Source organism: Arachis ipaensis, chromosome B07 (genome assembly GCF_000816755.2).
Source record: "Arachis ipaensis cultivar K30076 chromosome B07, Araip1.1, whole genome shotgun sequence".
Lineage (NCBI taxonomy): Eukaryota > Viridiplantae > Streptophyta > Magnoliopsida > Fabales > Fabaceae > Arachis > Arachis ipaensis.
In genome coordinates this window covers 51827334-51851307 of record NC_029791.2, presented here as the reverse complement: position 1 = coordinate 51851307, position 23974 = coordinate 51827334, and the positions used below count along the sequence as shown (strand labels likewise).

The following is a 23974-nucleotide window of genomic DNA, read 5'->3' as shown; positions in this document are numbered from 1 at the left end:
CTCTTACTGTCCTCAGATGAAATTTGGGTAGTTTGCTCATTTCTTGGCTTCCTGCTGCCTTGAGGTGAGGTATTTAGTGTTTTCCCACTTCTTAATTGAACTGCTTGGCATTCTTCTATTATTTGTTTTGACAGCTGCTGCGTTGTTTGCTTTAATTATTCTTCCATATTTATATTAGCCATCCTTGTCTCTTGTAGTCTATTTTTGAATTCGGCTAACTGCTGTGTTAGAAAGTCCAATTGCTGATTGAATTCAGTAGCTTGTTCAACAGGACTGGGTTCAGTAGTCACTGTTTTAGCCTCTTCTTTCATGGAAGATTCGCTGCTTAGGTACAGATGCTGATTTCTGGCAACTGTATCAATGAGCTCTTGAGCTTCTTCAATTGTCTTTCTCATGTGGATAGATCCACCAGCTGAGTAATCTAGAGACATCTGAGCTTTTTCTGCAAGCCCATAAAAGAAGATGTCTAACTGAACCCACTCTAAAAACATTTCAGAGGGGCATTTTCTTAGTATCTCTCTGTATCTCTCCCAGGCATCATAAAGAGATTCATTATCTCCTTGTTTAAAGCCTTGGATGTCCAGCCTTAGCTGTGTCATCCATTTTGGAGGAAAGTATTGATTCAGGAATTTCTCTGTCAGCTGTTTCCATGTCTTTATGCTAGCCTTAGTTGGTTATTTAACCACCTCTTGGCTTGGTCTTTTACAACAAATGGAAACAGTAATAATCTGTAGACATCATGATCTACTTCCTTATCATGTACTGTGTCAGCAATTTGTAAAGACTGTGCCAGAAACTCTGTAGGTTCTTCCTGTGGAAGACTGGAATACTGGCAACTTTGCTGCACCATGATAATGAGATGAGGATTCAGCTCAAAGCTACTGACCAATGGAGGGTATACTGATACTACTCCCATATGAAGCAGCAGTGGGGTTAGCATAAGACCCCAGAGTCCTTCTGGACTGTTCATTTCCACTTAGATCCGTGATGGAGAAAGGGAGATGATGTAAAATAGAGAAAAATATTTTTATTTATTTATTTAGTATTTATTTCGAAAATAAAATAAATTAAAATAAAATAAATAAAAATGGGTGAAGATTTTCGAAAAATGGAGAGAGAGAAAAAATGGTTAGGAAGTTTTGAAAAAGATATGATTTGAAAAAGATTTTAAATTTTGAAATAAAAATCTGAATTTTAAAAGTAAATTTCGAAAATTTACTTTAAAATAGAGAGAAAAGATATTTTTGAATTTAAAGAGGAGAGAGAAAAAACACTAAGATAGCACAAGATTTAAAATTTTTAGATCTAATGCTCCTTGTTTTCAAAAATTTTGGAGGGAAAACACCAAGGAATACCAAACTTAAAAATTTTAAGATCAAGACACAAGGAAAACTCAAGAACACTTTGAAGACTCACAAGAACACAAGAACATGAAGAAAGAACACCAAACTTAAAATTTTTAGAAAATCAAACTAAAATTTTCGAAAATTGTAGAAAGATTAATAAGAAAACACCAAACTTAAAGTTTGGCACAAGATCAAGAAAAATTATTTTTGAAAAAGATTTTTAATAAAACCGGTGCCCAATCATCAAGAACATAAACCAATGCTCTAGCCAATTGAGCTGTAAATGTTACACTTGTTTTGAAAAAGTATTTTTAATAACTAAGAAAAAATATTATTTTTTTTGAATTTTTTTTTTTGAAAAGAATATAAAAGACTCTGACCCAAAAGACAAAATTTTCCTAATCTAAGCAAAAGGATTCATCATCAGTTGTTCAAACTCAAACAATCCCCGGCAACGGCGCCAAAAACTTGGTGCACGAAATTGTGATGTCAATGTTCACATTACTCTCTTACAACTTCGCACAACTAACCAGCAAGTGCACTGGGTCGTTGATAAACCCATATTTCATGAGTTCTTTTGTGCTTAATTTGAGTGATTTATACAATCCTTCACCTGCTTATTCACATTAATTGCATGGTTTTACTTTCCCTTCCTTATTATGTCATATTGTGAAAAACATGTTTCCTAAGCTTTAAAAATTAATTATTTTAATTACCTTTATTTCCATTCGATGCCGTGATTAGTGTGTTGAGTAGTTTCAAATTTTCTAAGGCAGAATGACTTAAAGGATGGAAAAGGAAACATACAAAATAGGAAGGAGAAAGCAAAACAGAGCTTTAAGGAAACTGGTATCCACGCGATCGCATGGATGACGCGATCGCGTGCCAAGCACGAATCAGCAGCGACGAGGCCGCATGACTGACGCGACCGCGCGCCTTAAGCAGAACGCACATGACGCGGTCGCATGACTAACGCGACCGCGTGGCAAGGAAAAGCTCCGAATGACGCGATCGCGTGACCCACGCGGACGCGTGACAGAGGCCACGCACCAGATATTTTTATTATTCTATCAATTTTACTTTTTCCCCTTTTGGTTCTGGTTAAGAATTCAGTAACTCAACAGTTATTAAACTCAACATAATTGATAATCGTTATCTTGCTAATTGAGCTGAACTTAAGTAATCCCAACCTTTTCTTAGGAAATAAATAGGATTCAAAGGTTAATTTAATTAGTCCCTTGACTCTCCTTTTCTTTAGTAAAGGTTGACCAAGTGGAGTTTAGATTCAACTTTCATTATAGTTGAGAGAGATAACTACGTTGGACCTCCAACTTCTCTTACCTTGCCAAAAGTCTGCTTTACAGTATTTATTTATTTTAATTGCCGTTTACTTTACCTGTCATTTAAATTACTTGCCTCTCATCTTCTAAACCCCGATTACAACCTTTATAGCCAATAATAAGAACATACTTCCCCGAACCACCACACTCACAAGCTTCTCTTCACCATTCGCCACCATATGATCCTTCCTTACCCCAATACCAATCCAATCACTCCCAATCACCACCACTTTCCTTTGTATCATGTCCAAATCCAGCAACCCAAGAAGCAGAGGATCGCTTAAAGGAAACAGTAATTAAATTTCAAACAACCATTCAACAACTGGAGCAAGCAATGATTCAATGGGCTTCTAGGCGCTCAAATACACGAGGATTAGCCACAGTCCCATGTGGACAGCTCAATGAAGAGCAGAGCATTAAGGAATTGCCAGAAACTCCAGTGGACAAGACAGAGCATGAATTTGTACTAGAACAATTAGAAGAAGCTGTCATTGTTCAAGAAGAAGAGTTGGTTGAAGACCTGGGAGATGTTGAACTTCCATGGGAATTCAGAATTGAGGAAAACTCCGTCCAGGATGCTACAGTTGATGCTAAGGAGGATATTGTACAATCTCCAAGGCAAGTCGTTTATGAAGAATCAGACGGAATAATCCAAGAAGCAAATTCCCTTGATGATGATAGTCACAAGTCTGGCTCTCTTGGTGATGAACTTGCATCCGCAAGTGAATTCTCTGAGATCGAAGAATATTCTCCAAGTGAATATGAAGATGATGCGGAGGTCGATTTCTCTCAACCTCCAATCTATGACTCAAGTGATGAGGAAGATACAGAAGACTTTGACCAGGACATAGATACAATTGAAGATCTTTGCAAAGAAGTGGAGGAATTCACAGAAGAGCACAAGGAAACGGAACTTGCAGAACCACCAAAAACACCTATCCTAAGGCCATTATCACCTAATACAAGCTTCAAGTGGGTACAATCCTTAACTTATAACTTTACTTATTCACTTGAATATGGTTTGCTTGAAACAGATGGCCAGCTTAGAGCTCTCTGCGGCTTTAAGAGTAAGAGGGAAATGGCTCGTACTCAGAGCTGGTGCACAAGGCTCAATAAGGTTCCACGCTTCACTTCGAAGTACACGGATTGGTATCATGCTCAATTACATGGATCACGGAAAATGTTTGGTCACCAAGGTGAGATTCTACTTTTTAACCCGCCCGAATGGAAACATGCAGATCAAGACGGAGGCGGATTTAAAAGCAAGGCCTGGAATCCTGGACTCTATCCTGACATTCGTAGTCCCGGGAGCTTGAAAATCTATTTGGAGCTGCTCAGAAGCTTTACATGCTTAGTTTGGGACCCCGGAGGCTATTGGCATTCCAAGCACTGGTGGAGATTTTTGGACGAATTTAAACATAAACCACCATAACAGGATACTCCTCCAATGTCCAACTTAAGGACTTTAACTAAAAGTGCTAGGTGGGAGACAACCCACCATGGTATGGTCGCTTCTTTTTCAATTTATTTCTTGTTAATTGCTTTTATTTTTCCTTTTTCATTTTAATTTATTAAACCTGGAATCATGCATAACATTCATGTTAATCATTGCATTCTGCATTTTTCATGCATATAAAAAAAATAAGGGGTGCACGACGCGACCGCATGCCCCATGCGATCGCGTCATATTGCGAGAAACACCACCCACGCGACCGCGTGACCCACGCGGCCGCGTGATATATATATCGGCGTAAAGATCCAACGAACAGAAAGTTAGGCTGGAATCGTGCGGCCCTTGTGCATTTCGCATAAATTGGCCCACGCAATCGCATGCCCCATGCGATCGCGTCACTTGCACAATACCAATCCCACGCGACCGTGTGAGTGACGCGATTGCGTCGAATGGATTGCACATCGCCCCAAAAGGAGACAGAGAGTTGCACTAAAACGGCGCTGGAGTCGTGCGTTTAGCACGAATTCCGGCGACGCGATTACGCGACCCACGCGATCGCGTCACTCTTCTTTCCCCCCTCTCATGCGATCGCGCACCCCACGCGATCGCGTCACTCCCATTTTCACCCCAACCACGCGATCGCGTGCCCCACGCGGCCGCGTGGATTCGAAAGTATAACCCCCCAGCCACGCGAACCCTATCAGTCGCGCAGCCCCCACCCCCAACCCTCTTCTCCCTCTCTGCTCCTTCTTCCTCCTTCTTCCTCCAGCACCACCCAGCCATCCCCTTTTATCCGTTCGTCATTTTTCTGTAATTTTTTTCCGTTTTCTGTTCATCATTTGGATAGATAGATATGCATGTTGTAGTGGATTTTTAGGTTGTTAGGTAGCTTAGGCTCTGGTTAGTGGATCTAGGTCTGTTTACTTGCACTGTTCCTATTTATGTTTTATCCTAACTGCACTTCTGCTGTTCTTGTGACCTCATTCATATGCTATGATTTCTTGCAATTGCTGCTTGTTACTCCAAATTTTCCTATTTTTATTCATTACTGGTAACTGCAGCAAGTTTTTAATTCATATGAACTGCTATGATTGCTGTTTATTTTCCGAGACAATCCAATTTTAGCCGGAACGCTGCCCAAATTTTTTGTAAATTGTTTTCATTCATGTTTTGGTTTGGCATTTCTAAACTCTGTTTTACTCTGCTTTACCCAAACCATTTCATGAATGCTATGGCAGACATTCTTATCCTCTTTGATTTCCTGGTTCATAAACTGCATTTGTGATTCACTGATTCCAATTTTTGCTTTCTTTATTTCTATTCGAATCAGTATCACCCTGTTTTCCTTGTTCGATTATGAGTACTTCTATTCTTACCTGTGAATCCTTGTTATATGGAATTTTTCTATGCCACTTACTTTAACCCGCACTTTGCTAACTCACTAATTTTAATTTACTAATTTCCTTTTCAAATTCTAACCATACTAACCCTTTTGATCTCTTTTCTGTTTATTTTCACTTTCCTCTAACTTTCTATCCATGGCATATTGTTTATTTTTCCATTTAACATAAATTCAATCACATTTCATTTACTCATTTTCCTTATTCTATTTCTCCCTTGCTGCTTTGAGTTTCCTTTGTTTAATTGCCTAATTGCTTTCCTATTTTTATCCATTTCCTGATTTTCTGTTTTTCAGGATGTCTGCCTCCCAAAGGAAAGGAAAAGGCAAGGCTACTGGCAAGCGCAAGAGAGGAGATTCCTCCCAGTCCATCATTGCTCTAATGCACGATTCTTCATGGCAGGAGAAGAACTTCACACAGCAGGAAAAAGCTGACCAGCTGCTCCCTGCGCATGATCCTATAAAATTTGCAAACCGGTACTGTGAGCTGAAGTACCCGGCTTTTGCAAACTCCAGAAATCTATATCTGGAACGAACTCTGAAGATTCCAGAAGCACTCCAGCAGTACACCACTGAGCAAATCAAGCAAAGGGACTGGTTCTTTCTGGAAAGAACACTGACAGAGGTCAATTCATCTTGGGTACGGGAATTCTACTGCAACTACTATCTCACTATCCTAGATGCAGTGAACCTGAGAGGAAAACAAATTCTGGTCACTGAGAAAGCCTTAGAGGACATTCTCCAGCTCCCAGCCAAGTCCGATCAGCCTGATGGTTATTCAAAGGCTGAGGAGGACATGCGTCAGATGCAGTTTGATTGGGATGATGTAAAGGCACGGATAGCTCTCGACCCGACAGTCCCTTGGGAGATGGGTCAGGACACTACCATGCCTAGAGGGATCAAGAGAGCATACTTAAACGATGAGGCTCGGTTATGGCATCAGATCTTGAGTAATTATGTGATGCCGAGTACTCACGACACAGAGATCCCGGCTGCTATGATCACCCTCCTTTGGTGTGTGCTGGAGGGTAAGGACCTTTACCTGCCACATTTTATTCGGCATTATATGGCCAGGGTCCACGTTCGAGGCATCTGAGGAGGAGGCGGATGCACCCGAGGCAGAGACCCATCCCCAGGAGGCAGCACCAGCCGCACCACAGGCAGCGGTCCCACATCAGATTGAGGCTGCGAATCTTGAGATTTTGATCCAGTCAGCACCTCCTCCATAGCAGCCAGACCCTCAGCCCACCACCACCACCAAGACTCCAGCTACCATCCCTCCCAGTGATGACACTCCTTCACACCCGGCTTGATTGAGCATTGAGGACGATGCTTCCTTTTAAGTGTGGGAAGGTCGCCATCTCTGGCGTTTATTTTGGTGAACCACTACATACTTTTTCTTTTATTTTGGATATTTTTCTGTATTTTTTTTACTGTTATTTTCTGAGTACTTATACATTGCTTTTATGTATTTTTACTCTATTTTCTGCATTTTGCATCTTTTGTTCATATTTTAGCCATTTAGTTTATTTTAGTTATTTAGTTTAGTTTGCAATTCTGATTTATTAGTGGATTAATTAGTATAGTTTACCCTTTTTAGCATAAGATAGTATAATTTAAATTGAAAAATATAAAAAGGAAGTAAGCTAGGAAATTGAACATAACAGACTTAAATCCACAAACCTTATATATAGCATTACATGATGTAGTTAAGCTGACAACATTTCATCAAGGAGGAACATTAAAACTTTAAAAGCTACCCTAAATATTTTTTTTATGAGAATAATGGGAATTTTTAACTAAACCTGCATACAATATATAAATAATATATGATGCTTGAGTTAGAGAACACACAGCCTGTGAGTCTTGAGCTTAATTGTATGGTTGCATTCAAACCATAATTTCATTTCTGTGTGTTTCATTTCTTTTATTCTGATGTTCTTTACTTTGATTTAATCTATATGTCCAATTATAGAATATAGAATGTAGATACATACCAAGAGAACGATTGAGGCCATCATTTGATTTCAGCTCACTTACCCCAAATTAGCCTGCCTTTTACATCACCCTTGTTAGCCCCCTTGAGCCTTTTAAAACCCTTTTATTCTATTTAGCCAAATTACTAGCCTTAAGCAGAAAAACAAAAGAAAATCCCAAGTGAATCCTTGGTTAGCTTAAGATAGAAAATTACGAATAGAGTTAAATGTGGGAAACCCTTTGGGAACATGGATAATAGAAACAAAAGGGTAGAAAAGTTAAAAGGAATAAAAATAAAATTTGGGAAGCATGCTCATGAGAAAATCTAAGTAATTCAATTACCATGTGCATTAAAAAAATTATTTTATTTTTCAGCATCTAAATAAAAGGGGATACAAAAGAAATTCCCCAATGCAAAATAAAAACAATGAACATGGGATAAAAATAAAAAGTGAAACATGAGCATGTAACAATAAGTGGGATAATATGGGAAAATAGATAAAAAGATTTTATTTTATTAAATATGTATGTTAGGTGAGATCTTAGTCTAATTAAGGATTCACTTATTAGCTCACTTGACCCTATACATAAATCCTTACCTTTACCTTGACCCCATTACAACCTCGTTAGAGTTGCATGATGCATCATTCATTTAGGTAGTTGCATTTAAATTAGGTTGCATTGCATGACATTCCATCACTTTAACCTTAATTATTTACCTTGGATTTAGCATGAGGACATGCTAATGTTTAAGTGTGGGGAGGTTGATAAACCCATATTTCATGAGTTCTTTTGTGCTTAATTTGAGTGATTTATACAATCCTTCACCTGCTTATTCACATTAATTGCATGGTTTTACTTTCCCTTCCTTATTATGTCATATTGTGAAAAACATGTTTCCTAAGCTTTAAAAATTAATTATTTTAATTACCTTTATTTCCATTCGATGCCGTGATTAGTGTGTTGAGTAGTTTCAGATTTTCTAAGGCAAAATGACTTAAAGGATGGAAAAGAAAACATACAAAATAGGAAGGAGAAAGCAAAACGGAGCTTTAAGGAAACTGGTATCCACGCGATCGCATGGATGACGCGATCGCGTGCCAAGCACGAATCAGCAGCGACGCGGCCACATGACTGACGCGACCGTGCGCCTTAAGCAGAACGCACATGACGCGGTCGCATGACTGACGCGACCGCGTGGCAAGAAAAAGCTCCGAATGACGCGATCGCGTGACCCACGCGGACGCGTGACAGAGGCCACGCACCAGAAATTACAGAATACGCCCCCAGCGAATTCTGAAGCCCTTTTTGGCCCAGATCCAAGTACAGACAGCATAGACCATAGGTTATAAAGTGTGGGAATGCATCCATTCAAAGAGAGCTCGCATATTTTACTTTTCAATGATTTAGATTTAGTTGAGAGAGAGATCTTCTCTCTCTCTCTCTCTCTCTCTCTCTCTCTCTCTCTCTTAGGATTTAGGATTTCTTCTTATTTTAAGAGTGACTCTCAATCCAGGTTTTATATTTCTTTGTTTTAAACTTCCCTTTCACTTTATTTATTTATTTCAATATCTGAGTTGGCTATTTACCTTTATAATTGGATCTATGAATTTCTTCCATGTTACAGACTGTTATTTGAATTAATAATATTTGAGGTATTTTCAGTTTATGATTGTTCTCTTTGATTTAAGTTACCATTGCTTCCCATCTAAGGATATTTTTATTATTTTATCAATTTTACTTTTTCCCCTTTTGGTTCTGGTTAAGAATTCAGTAACTCAACAGTTATTAAACTCAACACAATTGATAATCGTTATCTTGCTAATTGAGCTGAACTTAAGTAATCCCAACCTTTTCTTAGGAAATAAATAGGATTCAAAGGTCAATTTAATTAGTCCCTTGACTCTCCTTTGCTTTAGTAAAGGTTGACCAAGTGGAGTTTAGATTCAACCTTCATTATAGTTGAGAGAGATAACTACGTTGGACCTCCAACTTCTCTTACTTTGCCAAAAGTCTGCTTTACAGTATTTATTTATTTTAATTGCCATTTACTTTACCTGTCATTTAAATTACTTGCCTCTCATCTTCTAAACCCCGATTACAACCTTTATAGCCAATAATAAGAACATACTTCCTCGCAGTTCCTTGAGAAGATAACCCAAGGTTTAAATACTCGGTTATCAATTTTAAAAGGGGTTTGTTACTTGTGACAACCAAAATGTTTGTATGAAAGGACTTTTGAAGGTTTAGAAACTATACTTGCAACGAGGATTTATCCGCAAATTTCTAGACCACGCAAAAGTTCCTCTCATCAGTCGTCCAAGTAATACCTTACGTGAGTAAGGGTCGATCCCACGGAGATTGTTGGCTTGAAGCAAGCTATGGTTATCTTGTAACTCTTAGTCAGGATATAATATCAATAACAATTTTTAGTTTGAATTGTAAAAAGTAAAAGGCAGAACACAAATTATATTTGTATGCAGTAATGGAGAATATGTTGGAGTTTTGGAGATGCTTGGTCTTCTGAATTTCTGCTTTCCTCTATCTTCTTATTCACGCACGCACGTCCTCCTATGGCAAGCTGTGTGTTGGTGGATCACCGTTGTCAATGGCTACCATCTGTCCTTTCAGTGAAAAGGGTCCAGGTGCGCTGTCACCGCACGGCTAATCATCTGCAGGTTCTCAATCGTACCGGAATAGGATTTACTATCCTTTTGCGTCTGTCACTACACCCAGCACTCGCGAGTTTGAAGCTCGTCACAGTCATTCAATCCCTGAATCCTACTCTGAATACCACAGACAAGGTTTAGACCTTCCGGATTCTTTTGAATGCTGCCCTCAATCTAGCTTATACCACGAAGATTCTGATTAAGAGATCCAAGAGATATTCATTCATTCTAGGGTGGAACGGAAGTGGTTGTCAGGCACGCGTTCGTGGGGGAATGATGATGATTGTCACGTTCATCACATTCATGTTGAAGTGCGAATGGATATCTTAGATAGGAACACGCATGTTTGAATGGAGAATAGAAATACTTGCATTAATTCATCGAGACACAGCAGAGCTCCTCACCTCCAACAATGGAGTTTAGAGACTCATGCCGTCAAAGAATACAAAGTTCAGATCTAAAAATGTCATGAGATGAAAATTAAATCTCTAAAAGTTGTTTAAATACTAAACTAGTAACCTAGGTTTACAGAAAATGAGTAAACTATGATAGATAGTGCAGAAATCCACTTCTGGGGCCCACTTGGTGTGTGCTGGGGCTGAGACTAAAGCTTCTCACGTGCCTGGGCTGTTTTGGGCGTTCAACGCCAGGCTGTAACCTGTTTCTGGCATTGAACTCCAACTTGTAACGTGTTTCTGGCGCTGGACGCCAGACTGTAACATGGAACTGGCGTTGAACGCCAGTTTACGTCATCTATACTTGAGCAAAGTATGGATTATTATATATTTCTGAAAAGCTCTGAATGTCTACTTTCCATCGCAATTGAAAGCGCGTCAATTGAACTCCTGTAGCTCCAGAAATTTCATTCTGAGTGCAGAGAGGTCAGGATCCAACAACATCAGCAGTCCTTTTTCAGCCTGAATCAGATTTTTGCTCAGCTCCCTCAATTTCAGCCAGAAAATACCTGAAATTATAGAAAAACACACAAACTCATAGTAAAGTCCAGAAATATGAATATTGCCTAGAAACTAATGAAAATAAACTAAAAACCAACTAAAACATACTAAAAACTATATGAAATTAACCCTAAAAAGCGTATAAAATATCCGCTCATCAGTGGTCCATAACTAGGATAGGAATCCTTAATTTCCCAATTCTCACCAAGAGCTCTTTTTAGTATTTAATTTCCATTTTCATTGCCTTTACTTGCTTTCTTTTAATTCCTTGCATGCTTGTTTCATTTCTTGCGATTTACATTTCTTGCTTCTCTTACCATCTAATTCCCATTTCTCCCATAGCCAATAATCGTATACTTAATTGCAACTCCTAGGAAGAATGACCCAAGGTAGAAGTAATCTTAATCTCGGTTCTACACTTTCATATATTTTACTCTCTCTTGTCAATATTTACATAATTTTGAAATTTTGGATTCCTAGTTGATTAATTTGATGTTTGATGGCTTTTATATGTTTGTTTGAGTTGCCTTTATGGATTTTGATCATTTATGGTTCATAGTTTTTATCATTTACCAATTTTGCCATATTTTATGTTTATGCCCACTAGGTGTTTGATGAAATGTCAATCTTAGTTATAGGGTAGATTTTCACCCCTTGGCTTGGGAAAATGAGTTTATGGATTACTAGAGCTATAATGTCCAACATTTAGTGATAATTTTTGGGTTGTTAGTTGTTATTGTTTCCACTAACGCTAGCTTTTTATTAAGATAATTAGTAAGTTAGCTAGGATTTGTGGATTGATAACAATTTTGCTCATTTGACTTATCCTTCGATGTTAAGGGTTGACTTAGTGAGATTAATCCATCATAATTATCATAGTTGTGGTTATGTCAAGGAAAGGATTCCATAACTCATCCCAAGTCAAGGTTTCATTGATGTTTTAAATCACATTTTCATCACTTTATAGTCTTACTTGTTTATATTGCATACATAGTTTTTATATTCCTTTATTAGTTTATTAATTGCAATTTTGTCTTGTTCTTTAATTCCTTTATTTTGTTTGCTTCCTTATCATTGAAAACCCCTTTTGTTCTTGCAACCAAAATTGTGCGCTCATTGGCATTAGTTCCTAGGGAAGACGACCCGAGGTTTCATTACTCTCGGTTTATTAGAAATTTTAAACTTTGATGTTTGGGATTTAAATTACCGGTTTGGTCTACACTTACAACGGAAGTTATCTTGAGTGTGAAAATCCAAATCGGTGCAAAATCCCAACTCATCAAATTGCAACGGATAAATTCTATTTTTAGTGTGAAAATCCAAACCCATGCAATTTGGGCATTGTCAAATTTGGCGCCGTTGCCGGGGAGTTGCAATGGTATATGTTTTTGACTATTGTGTATATGTGAATATTGTAAATAGCTTGCTTTTTGGTTGATCGTGCATATGTTGCTTGCTTTTTGTTTTGTGAATATGTTGGTATTGTGCATATGTTTCTCTTGTTTGCTTTTTGTTTTTCTTGTTGGGAGCTCATGGCTTGTTGGACACTCCACCAAAGCTTGGTGCAATCAATGGAGAGTTTGGACCCCAAGCATTGTTAAGGCTTCCCAATAAAGTCCAACTTAAGGACTCTAAATGAAAGTGCTAGGTGGGAGCCACTCCACCATGGTAACACCTTTCTAACCCTTTCTTTGTACATAGTTTCAATTTATTGCATTTTGTCTCTTGTAGATAGCTTAGGTTTAGTTTAATTTCAAGCTTAATTTGATTAGATTCTAGTTTAGATCATGTGTTTTTAATGAATAATATGTTTTGGGGTTGAAAAACTATTTTGGGTATCAAGTTTGGTGCCTTAAAGTACTAAAATTTTTTGAGAAAAACAGAGCATGTGCGTGCACACACACCTGTGCGTACGCACGCAACCCCAATTTTCGCGTTCTGTGTGTGCGCACCCAGCTGTGAGTGCGCACACCAACTTATACCCCTTCTGTTGGAAGCATCCGCATCCACCTGCTTTTTTCCTGTTGTGCGTACGCACGGGCGGTGTGATAACTGGCAACTTTGACGCTTCATTTTCTGAAAAAAAAAGTCTTCTGTGCGTGCACACACGCTTGTGCGTACGTACACCTTTTGATCCCTTCTCCGTTCAGAGCGCTCGCACAGACTTGTACGTCCGCTCACCCTTCATTTCTTTACCTCCTGTGCATGCGCACAGCCTGGTGCGTACGCACGCATCTTGACTCCCTCTCTGCTGATAGCGTTCGCACACCTGGTGTAGACGCACGCCCCTGTTTCCTCACCATTACACTTATTTTCTTCTCTTCTCTCTACTTCTTCTCTTCTTCCTTCTTCCACCCATTTCTTCTCTTGCTTTTGCCTTCTTTTCTACTTGTTTTACTTTGTTTTGTTTGCATTTCATTTTTATTTTGATAATTATATTAGTTTTGCTTTAATTGTTTGTTAATTAAATAAATTGCAAGTGTTTGATTGATGCTGATTGGGTTGCTTCATGCTTAAATTTTGGTTTAATTTTCGATGAATATGTGCACTATGTATCAAGTCTTTGTTTGATTGCCTAGATGAATTGCGAGTTTAATGCATATGTTGTAGCTACCATATGTGTTAGACTATATCCTTGTGTGGCATCTTAATCATGAATTATACACTTTTACTTTAGTGAATTGAGTTGAACTACTTAATCATCATGTCTTTTAAGTGAATATAATCACATAACATGGTATTTGTTCTGTGTTAATGCTTTACATTTTTTTGAGTCGACTTGACTTATTCCTATCAAAACTTGTCACTTTTTATAACAAGCACCTTATACATGTGATTATTTCATTATTTCTAAGGATGAATAAGTAGTCTCCTTCGTCATTGAATTGGTTATTATTGATTGTGTCATTTTCTATTAATCTTGCGCTTTCACTTACACAACTTCAATATCCAATATCTTGTATGTTCAATTCACTTTAGTTGTGGCCACCTAGGCCACTTAATTGAGGAACATGCTTTCTTTTGATTTTATGGTTACCGTATTATCCGACTAATGTGTGTTCTAAATCGTGCACACTTAGGATACACACATTGTCCTCATTATACCACAACAACTTACTTTTCCTCAATTCTTGTTTAATTGTTTTCTACAGCAATCCGGAGCCCCCGCATCCACCAGCTAAAGGTGGAGGATCTTAGAGCTTTATTTTCTCTCGGATCGTGTTTGTGCACGGAGGACCGTGCAACGCTTAAGTATAGGGGAGGATTCACCATTTTTGGGGCATAAATTTCTTTTCCGAACACTTTGTACTTTTATTTTTGTTTTCTTTTATTATGTTTCTTGTAGATATTTGGAGTATTTTTTATTGTTGTATTGCATTTTAGTACATATATCTTAGTTTGTTCATAGTTTATATCTAACTATTGCATCTTGCATTTTTGCTTAGTATATATTTTATAGATAGAAGTTGTGATTGGATGATGTAAATAGTATAGCACCTAGTTCAATTTTGCTCCTAATTGTTCATGTTAATTTTTTTGCGATGTTGAAGATTAGGAATAGAACTAGGAAAGATTTTTGAAATTGTATCCATCACAACATACATACATATATAGGAAATAAGTTTGGTAAAACAACAAAGAATTTTCAAGAAATCTCTTTTAGGGATTGGATTTGAAAACTTATTTTTGAACGTGCTTGAAGTATCTGTTTATGGACCAATTTCAAACTTCTTGGGCCAATTTGATCAAATCAATTTTCTGCACACTAAACAAAATACATCACACAACCAATTTGATATTAATCCGAATAATGTTTGGTCATCACTTTAATAATATTTTAATTTTTCAAATTCAACAATCTCTCCCTTAATGATAAACATTATTAAAATGAATTGAAAGAAAAAAGGAATAGATTTAAGAAAACTTCCCTTTGATGTTTCTTTTGACATTGAGATCCCCATTTCCTTTGATCTTTAAGCTCTTCCTAAATGTTTGTATTTTGTAACCTGATTTTAACAAGCTATATACAAAAAATATGCCAAACATTCCATGATTTTCAAGGCTTCCATCTAAGCTATCATTAACCATCCTTGAAATATGCATAATCTGAGCTAGTCTAATATCACAACTTAAAACAGTGATTTGCCACAAGTTTAAATCATAGATAGCCAACAAATTTAATACATTCAATTTATTTTCCTTCATTTTCCTTTCTTCTCCTTTTGTTATAAAGGAGGGAATCCTACAAGAGTCAAATCAATAAGCATGCAAATATATCAAATAGTTAATCAATACAAGTAGTCTAAAGCTATTACAATGATCCAAAAAAAGTAGTGTTAAAACAGTGTTCAGAATGCTGGAACACAGCAAAGTAGAGTGTCAATCAGAACCAAAAATAACAACAAGCTATTAAACTTTCAGTAGCAGTAAGAGATAAAAACTAAGCATTAGAATCCTAACCCTCGGTGTCCAAGACATCTTCCTCTTGCTCAGATAAACTTGATCCTCATCTAGTGAATCAAGGTACTTTAGAAATACCTCAATTATGTCTTGAGATTTTAGTAAGGAATTCTCATTTTGGAGGGCAAGTTTTTTAGTTTGTTTGCTGGAGTGGGCCATCTATTTAGTCATATTGACAAACTCCTAAAGTACATCTTTAACTACCCCATTGATCAAGTATTTGTGAGAGCTAGAGGTGCCAGCGACTGAAGGAGGAAGGAGGCTTTCATTTTTAGTTTCTTCCATAACAAGATCATTAGTGGCCTTAGACCTTTTTTCTTTGGTTGGCTTCACTGCACCACCGCCCTTAAGTGATAAAATTTTGTTTTCTACAGCCTCATTGCTTAGATCAACAGAAAAATTCTCAAAGACACAAGTTAAAAACATTCCATATGATCATAAAAAAAATTCCATATGATAGTGAAACATTTTTATCGCTTGTCACACAGTTAATCATGTGGCGAATCATGAGATATACAAATGAAATAGGAGCGAGATTGAGAATTGCATACAGAACTAATGTGTCACAAATGGTGACCATATAAAAAGATCCACTTTGAGTCAGGATAATGTGGGTTATGATGCGGTGAAGATGAGTTCCAATAGGACCTAGAGCTCTGTGAGTGGGTGTCATACCATCCATGAGAGAGAAATTTTCACATATGTTAGTTAGAGCGTCCTTAGATGATATACTCAGATTATTGTCCCATTTACTAAATACAAAGGCTTTAACCCCTATATCATCATAATCAAGTGCATGACAAAGGGATTCTTTGTTCAAAATGATTTGACAGCCCTTAACATATGAGTGAATGTCTCCATCATGATACAACATATTTGCGTAAAATTCCCTAACCAAGTTAGGATGCACAAGCTTTCGGATTTTGAAGAGGTTTTTACATTTTAACAGATAAAAAATTTCTTTAAAATTAATACCCTTGTTAGCCAGGGCATCCAAGTCAGCGACATAGAATGGACATAGAGTACGGTTGGAAATGACCTCTTTGTGAAACTCAAAGTTTATGTAAGAAAAAAAACAAAGAGAATCATAGTGAGAATGAGAATGTTTTCCAAAGTGAGATTTATCAAGTGAGTCAAGATTAGGAGGTTCAGTGATAGATTGAAGGGCAAGTCTTTTGGTACCTTTGGAAGGATGACTAGAAGGGATGGAGCATCTAAAGGGATGTGAGGATGAATGAGGAGGAGGAGGAGACTGCGGGTATTCCTCGTCAGTCATTGGTCGTTTGCCTTTTCTTGCTTTCACACTAAAAGAGCCAGCTTCTTGTGGTGCAAATGAGGGCCTTGGATTGGTAGTCTTCATTTTGTCCATTGAAGCCAGAGGTTGAGAGGAATATGAGGAGGAGGAGTGTGAGTGAATATGTATGTGAGTGTGAGATTGAGACTTGAAAGGAAGAGGGTAATGAGGAGGGAGCTAAGAACTGGTGCCTCTACGAATACCCACTTTCTTTCTCATCATGAAGAAGAAAGAAATGTGAAGAGGTAAGAGAATATGACAGTATAGAGTAGTGAGTAGGAGAGAAGTTTTCTTGGTTGAAGAAAAAGAAAAATTACCTTAAATACAAAAGGAACTTCCTTGAAAATTTAAACTAATTAAAACGGGACTCGAGGGATTTTAAAATAAAAAAAAATTTTTGAAGAGACCAGACATGTTGATTTGAAATGTGACTGACAGACATGACTTAAGGTGAAATAAAATCCAGAATTTTCATTTTTAATTTTATGATCAAAATAAACAAGAGGCCCATTTCATTAAACAAAACCTTTTTCACATAGGCCCAGAGGTAGTGTCAACGAACTATACTAGGCCACCATGGATTTGTTTCCAGTTTAGGACCACAAATATGTTTAGGGCTTCGTTAGAGCCTCAAGGAACATATAGGAAGTCATCATCTGCTCAGTTTTGTCTCCCTATGACCTGTGAGATAAAAACAACCAGAGAACACTTTAAGCACGATTAATTCAAGGACTTAGCATCAACCATTTTCAGTGCAGTTCTTAGTTTACAAAACCTATCTTCACACAAAGGTTTAGTGAAGATATCAGCCAATTGATCCTCCAATTTTATAAATTGAATATCAATTATTCCCTTTTGCACATGTTCTCTTATAGAATGATACCTAACTTCAGTGTGCTTAGTTCTTGAGTGTAAAACATAATTTTTAGATATATTTATGGCACTCAAGTTGTCACGAAATAAAGGGATACCATTGGCTTTCAGTTTGTAATCGGCAAGCTGAGTTTTGAGGCAAATTAACTGAGAGCAGCAAGAGGAGGCTGAAATATATTCGGCCTTTGCTGTTGACAAAGCAACAATAGCTTGCTTTTTGCTTGACCAAAAGTTCAAGGATTATCCAAAAAAGCAACATATCCCTGAAGTGCTTCTCCTATCCACACGATCACTTGCAAAATCTGCATCACAATACCCAACTACACAGAATTCCTCAGTTTTAGAATACCACAGATCAAGATCAGATGTGCCTTTGATGTATCTAATGATCCGTTTAACAGCCGAAAGATGTGATTTTTTTGGGTGAGATTAAATCTAGAGCACACACCGACACTTTGAACAATGTCCGGTCTAGAGGATGTTAGATACATAAGTGATCCGACATTCCTCTATATCGAGTTTCATCAACATCTTTCCCATTTTCATCCTTGTCAAGTTTTGTAATAGGATGCATTGGAGTACTCATAGGTTTAGAATTTTCTAAACTGAATTTCTTTACTAATTCTTTGGCATATATTTACCATGGTGTACAAAAATATCACTAGGAGTTTGTTTGATTTGTAATCCAAGGAAGAATGTGAGTTCTCCGATCATACTCATATCAAACTCACTAGTCATTAGTTTTCCAAATTCTTCACACAAGTTTTCATTTGCCGAATCAAATACAATGTCATCCATATACACTTGAACAAGTATGAAATGATCATTAGAATCTTTAATGAAGAGAGTAGTATCTGTAGTGCCCTTTGGAAAATCATTTTGTAACAAGAAAGAACTAAGTTTTTCATACCAAGCTCTTGGAGCTTGTCTCAAACCGTATAGAGCTTTTGAAAGTTTAAAAACATGGTTTAGAAACTCATTATTTTCAAAGCCGGGGGGTTGGGCTACGTACACTTCTCTATCAATAAAGCCATTTAAAAAGGCACACTCGACATCCATTTGAAAGAGTTTAAAACCTTTATGGGCAGTGTTCCAAGGGTTACCTAAAACTGAAGGTTGATCTCGGACGATATCTTTTGTGCTGGTCGGTTCTGCTGTGTCTGACCTGGTAGAGTTGGAGATGCTGCTGATCCTTCGTAACCGGAGGGTCGTGGTACCTGCAAGAGACTCCAATGCTTAAGTTAGTACGTGCTTTAGGCAGGTTTTTTGTAGAATCAGAGTATGAGTTATACCTGGGTGCTCCAGTGTATTTATAATAGTGTGGAGTGACCTTTCTGGAGATAAGTTAGTTATCTTATCTTATCTTTGAGCGAAGTCACCTTATCTTTCAGGCCAGTCGCCTTTAGAGTGGGCTGCGTACTTTTGTTTGGGCCTACTTGGGCCTCTATGGTGATTTGGCCGACCTTTTTAAGAAGAGGTCGGTTGTGAGCCAACCTTTACGAGAGGTCGGTCGCTCTAACGTCGTCCAACCAGGGTAATACAGCTCGGTCCAGGGTATGAACAGTGCTCTTGCTTGAGTTTGGACCTTTCCATGAGATCGTGCTTTTCAGAGCTTCGATCTCTTTGGGGAAGTCATGCTCAAGCATCTTGGTTTACTCAGTTTCTTCCATTTGCGAGTTTTTTAAATGCGAAGCTTTTTTTTTCAGCTCCTTTATCGTCGCATTCATTCCTCGAGGGGGGGTTATTTGCTCGGGAACATGCATGCGCTTTTAATACTACTTGATGGTGCTTTCACTTCGCGGTTTCTTTTTCCCTCTTTTCAATATGAATTTTAACCCTTTCTATTATTGTAACTTATTTTTCTGGCTTCCTTTTCAGAGATGGTCTTCATAGGTGCCCCCGAAGAAGCCGACTTCTAACTTTCCAAGCCCGAGGAAGATCATTCCGACACCACGTGTTCGGACGATTCCTTCTGACCCTGTTCAACCGACCTCTGGTGCTGTTTCCTCTCCTGCTGCTGGTGGTCCTCCTCCAAAGCGGCAAAAAACTATTGGTACTTATGATCTGAATGATAAGGACTTTGATGGCATGGGTTTTGCTACCGAGGTGATAGCTCCTCATGGTAAAGTTCCGTTGGATGATGTGTCCATCTTTCATCATCTGGATTTTATTATTAGCAATAGTATTTGGATGGCCAACCTGGGTGCGACTTTATCTCGTGTTGTCCGGGATTCCCCAGTTCATGCGACTAAGGCCTTTATGGAAGACGCCAAGTCAGAGTTTGATAGAATTAAGGGTTTGAAGGATGAGCTAGATGCTAGGGTGGCTAAGTTGGAGTTTGATATGGAGAAGGAGAAGTCTCGAGCTACTGCTGCTGAGGCAGCTGCAAACCTGGCTAAGGGACGGCAAAAAAGTACAAGGAGAGCTACACCCGTACATATGGTGAGCTGCTGGAAACTAGGGAGAGACTTCAGTCTGCCCATGCTGATTATGCCGAGCTCCAAGGTCATATGGTGGACAGTGTAACTGATGCGTATGAAAATTTGAAGGCCCAGGTCCGGGTTTTTGCCCCTAAGCTCGGCCTTACTTTATTAAGTCTGGATAATGTGGTGGAGGACGACAAGATCGTGCCTGCCTCAGATGATGAAGATGAGGGTCCTCCTCCTGTGCCACCAGCCAAGGCTTCTATAGCTTCAGCCTCTTCGACTCCTTCTGCCAAGGTGGTTCCTCCGGAGCCCGAGCCCGATGTGGAGATTTTGGGTGGGTCGGATGGAGTCGTTAATGCCACCCCGCTCGCGACCAGGCCTCCTTCTTCTAAGGATGCAGCCACTGAGGCAAACTTGGATCCTTTGTAGTAATCTCTTCATATTGTTTATGTATTGGTGTGCTCCAGCTTGTGAACTTTTTGAACTTTTTGCTGTGTATGTCTTCTATGGATCATTCTGCTGACACTTTAGTTGCTTCCTAGCAACTTTTATTTTGAAAACAAAACCCTTTTAAACTCTTGGGCTCCTCTTTAGGCAGCCCTTGAGTCTTTTAATGTTTTTAATTGATACTTTTTACTTGTGTCGAGATGCATATATTTGGAGGTTGTTTTGCAACCTTTGTTTGGAGGGAGTTGATTTGTGCTATCCTTTTGGTCAGCTACCTCACTCCTAGCCGTTCTGGCTCTTTAGTTGAGTTTTCCTCTTAGGTTGCCATCTGGGCTTTTTAGTCGAGTCCTTATAACTTTTTAGGTATAGTTACTTTTTAGTTTGCTTTGGACGACTTTTTAGCCTCAATTTGAGATCGTGCTTTCTTTAAGTGGAGTCGTATCCTTTTTAGCTAAGCACTTTTGAGCCTTAAGTTATTTTTCAACCTTTTTGGCTTTTCGCTTATTCTTGTTGAGGTCGTATTCGTCCCTTTAGGTTATGCCTTTTTGGGTGCCGACCTATTTCTCCTCATTGTTCGGGCTTTTTAGTCATATTCCAACAACTTTCTAGGTAGTGTTCCGATAAGGAACCTTTTCTTTATAGTTTAGTTGGATGATTTTTTAGCGCCGTTCCGACTTGTGCTTTGCTTTTTAAGTAATGTCTTTTTTCAAGACTTATACCTTTCAGCTAAGCACTTCTGGCCTTGGTCTTCCCTCGGCCTTTGCGAGATGTTTTTGTCCCTTTTTAGTGATCCTTTTATACTAGTCCGACTTCTCTGTCGGGCCTTCTCGATTTATTTTTAGTAATTCCATTTTTAGTCAAACCTTGTCAGGTCACTTTATATGGGTCACTTTTTATAACTCCTTGTATTAATCCGAGCTTTATCGCTTCACCTTGCCAACCTCTTTATGATCGGTCGATGAATTTTGCTTTTAAGCGTAAATTAATGCGTCTTAGTAGGAAACTTTTTAGGGAATCTGAAAATTTTATTTAAATAATAAAATGATATGGATAAGAGTGTGTACATGTTAGTGCTTACCCTTCTAGATCGGGCAGCTTTCTAGATCTCGGCCTGGCGCCTCGTTAAAAAACCTTTTTTAGGAAAAAGAGTGCGCCTTGACCTAAGATCTTTTACTATTTTCTGGCTATAGTACCTTCTTAGGTTACAGGCATGCCATGACCTTGATAGCTCCCGCCCTTCGAGGTCGGACACCATGTAGTAACCTTTCCCCAATACTTCTGCAACTTGGTATGGTCCTTTCCAGTTGGCTACCAGCTTCCCTTCTCCTGACCGACCTGCTCCGATATCATTCCGGATTAAAATAAGATCGTTGGTGGCGAAGCTTTGCCGGACTACCTTCTTATTATACCTTAGGGCCATTCGATGTTTTAGCACTTCCTCTCTAATTCGAGCGCTTTCTCGGACCTCTAGAAGTAGGTCGAGCTCTTCCCTTTGAGTTTGGGAGTTGGTATCTTCGTTGTAGAGGATCACTCTAGGGGATTCCTCTTCTACCTCTACAGGGATCATTGCCTCCATTCTGTAAGCAAGTCGGAATGGTGACTCTCCGGTGGTGGAGTGTGGTGTTGTCCGATATGCCCATAGGATTTGTGGGAGCTCTTGAGCCCAAGCTCCCTTTGCATCCTGTAGTCTCCGTTTCAACCCGGTCAATATGACCTTGTTGGCGGCTTCTACCTGTCCATTGGCCTGCAGGTGTTCTACAGAGGTGAATTGGTGCTTTATTTTTAGATTAGCTACCAATTTCCTGAAACCCATGTCGGTGAATTGAGTACTATTATCTATGGTGATGGAGTACGGAACCCCAAACCTTGTGACAATGTTTCTGTATAAGAATTTCTGACTTCTTTGGGCGGTGGCAGTAGCTAATGGCTCTGCCTCAATCCACTTTGTGAAGTAGCCTATGCCTACAATGAGAAACTTGACTTACCCTGATTCTTGGGAGAAGGGTCCGAGGAGGTCGAGCCCCCACTTTGCAAATGGCCAGGGTGATGTAATACAGATGAGCTTCTCAGGTGGAGCTATATGGAAGTTGGCGTGCTTCTGGTATGGTTGGCATTTCTTGACGAACTCTATTGCCTCCTTTTGTAAGGTTGGCCAGTAGAAACCAGCTCAGAGTACCTTTTTCGAAAGCGCTCGTGCCCCCAGGTGGTTGCCACATATACTAATGTGTACTTCTTTCAGGACTTCCCTTGTGTCGGAGGTCAGCACACATTTTAGGAGGGGTGTTGAAATCCCTCTCCTATATAGGATGTTTCCCACTATGGTGTAGTACTGTGCTTCTCATACTAGCCTTTTTGCCTCCTTTTTATCTGTGGGGAGTGTTTCAGACTTGAGGTAGTTGATTATGGGAGTCATCCATCCTTGATCCTGACCTGATATGGTTAGGACTTTTTCTTCCTCCAAGATTGATGGACTTTGCAGTGTTTCTTGGATGAGGCTTCTATTATTGCCCCCTGGTTTGGTGCTGGCTAGTTTTGAAAGTGCATCAGCTCGGGCATTCTGTTCCCGAGGCATATGTCGGACCTCATATCCCCCGAACTGTCCGAGCTGTTCTCTGGTTTTGTCCAGGTATTTTTTCATTATGGGATCCTTAGCTTGGTAGCTCCATTCTATTTGTGAGGTGACTACTTGTGAATCACTGAAGATGGTAAGCTTTTGAACTCCTACCTCCCTAGCCAGCCTTAAACCAGCCAGTAGTGCCTCGTATTCAGCTTGGTTATTTGAGGCAGGAAACTCAAACTTTAAGGAGAGCTCAATTTGGGTCCCCTGGTCGCTCTCGATAATTATGCCTGTGCCACTCCCAGTTTTGTTTGAGGAGCCATCTACATATAAATTCCATTCTATGGGGGTACCCGGGGTGTTAGTGTATTCTACGATGAAGTCAGCCAGGTACTGTGATTTAATAGCTGTCCGAGCTTTACATTTGAGGTCGAATTCGGATAACTCGACTGTCCATTGTAAGATTCTTCCAGCTAAGTCTGTTTTCTGTAAGATGCCTTTTATGGGCTGGTTGGTCCGAACTCTGATAGTGTGAGCTTGAAAGTATGGGCGGAGTCGTCGAGAAGTGAGTATAACGGCGTAGGCAAATTTTTCTATCTTTTGATAGTTTAATTCGGCCCCTTGTAGAGCCTTGCTGATGAAGTAAATAGGTTGTTGCCCACTTTCGTCTTCTCTGACTAGTGCTGAGGCTATTGCCCGACTTCCTACGGCGAGATATAATATAAATTCTTCACTTTCCCGTGGTCGGGTAAGGATGGGTGGTTGCCTCAAAAATT

The 23974-nt window shown here is 39.0% G+C and overlaps 1 protein-coding gene across 1 annotated transcript; it reads right to left on the bottom strand.

The window, feature by feature from the left end:
* On the bottom strand, window positions 21587–22454 carry LOC107607199. The gene is made up of 2 exons (XM_016309174.1): window positions 21977–22454; window positions 21587–21657 (listed from the first exon to the last, which is right to left on the bottom strand). Exons 1-2 carry the CDS (start codon window positions 22452–22454, stop codon window positions 21587–21589), a joined length of 549 nt encoding a protein of 182 aa, XP_016164660.1.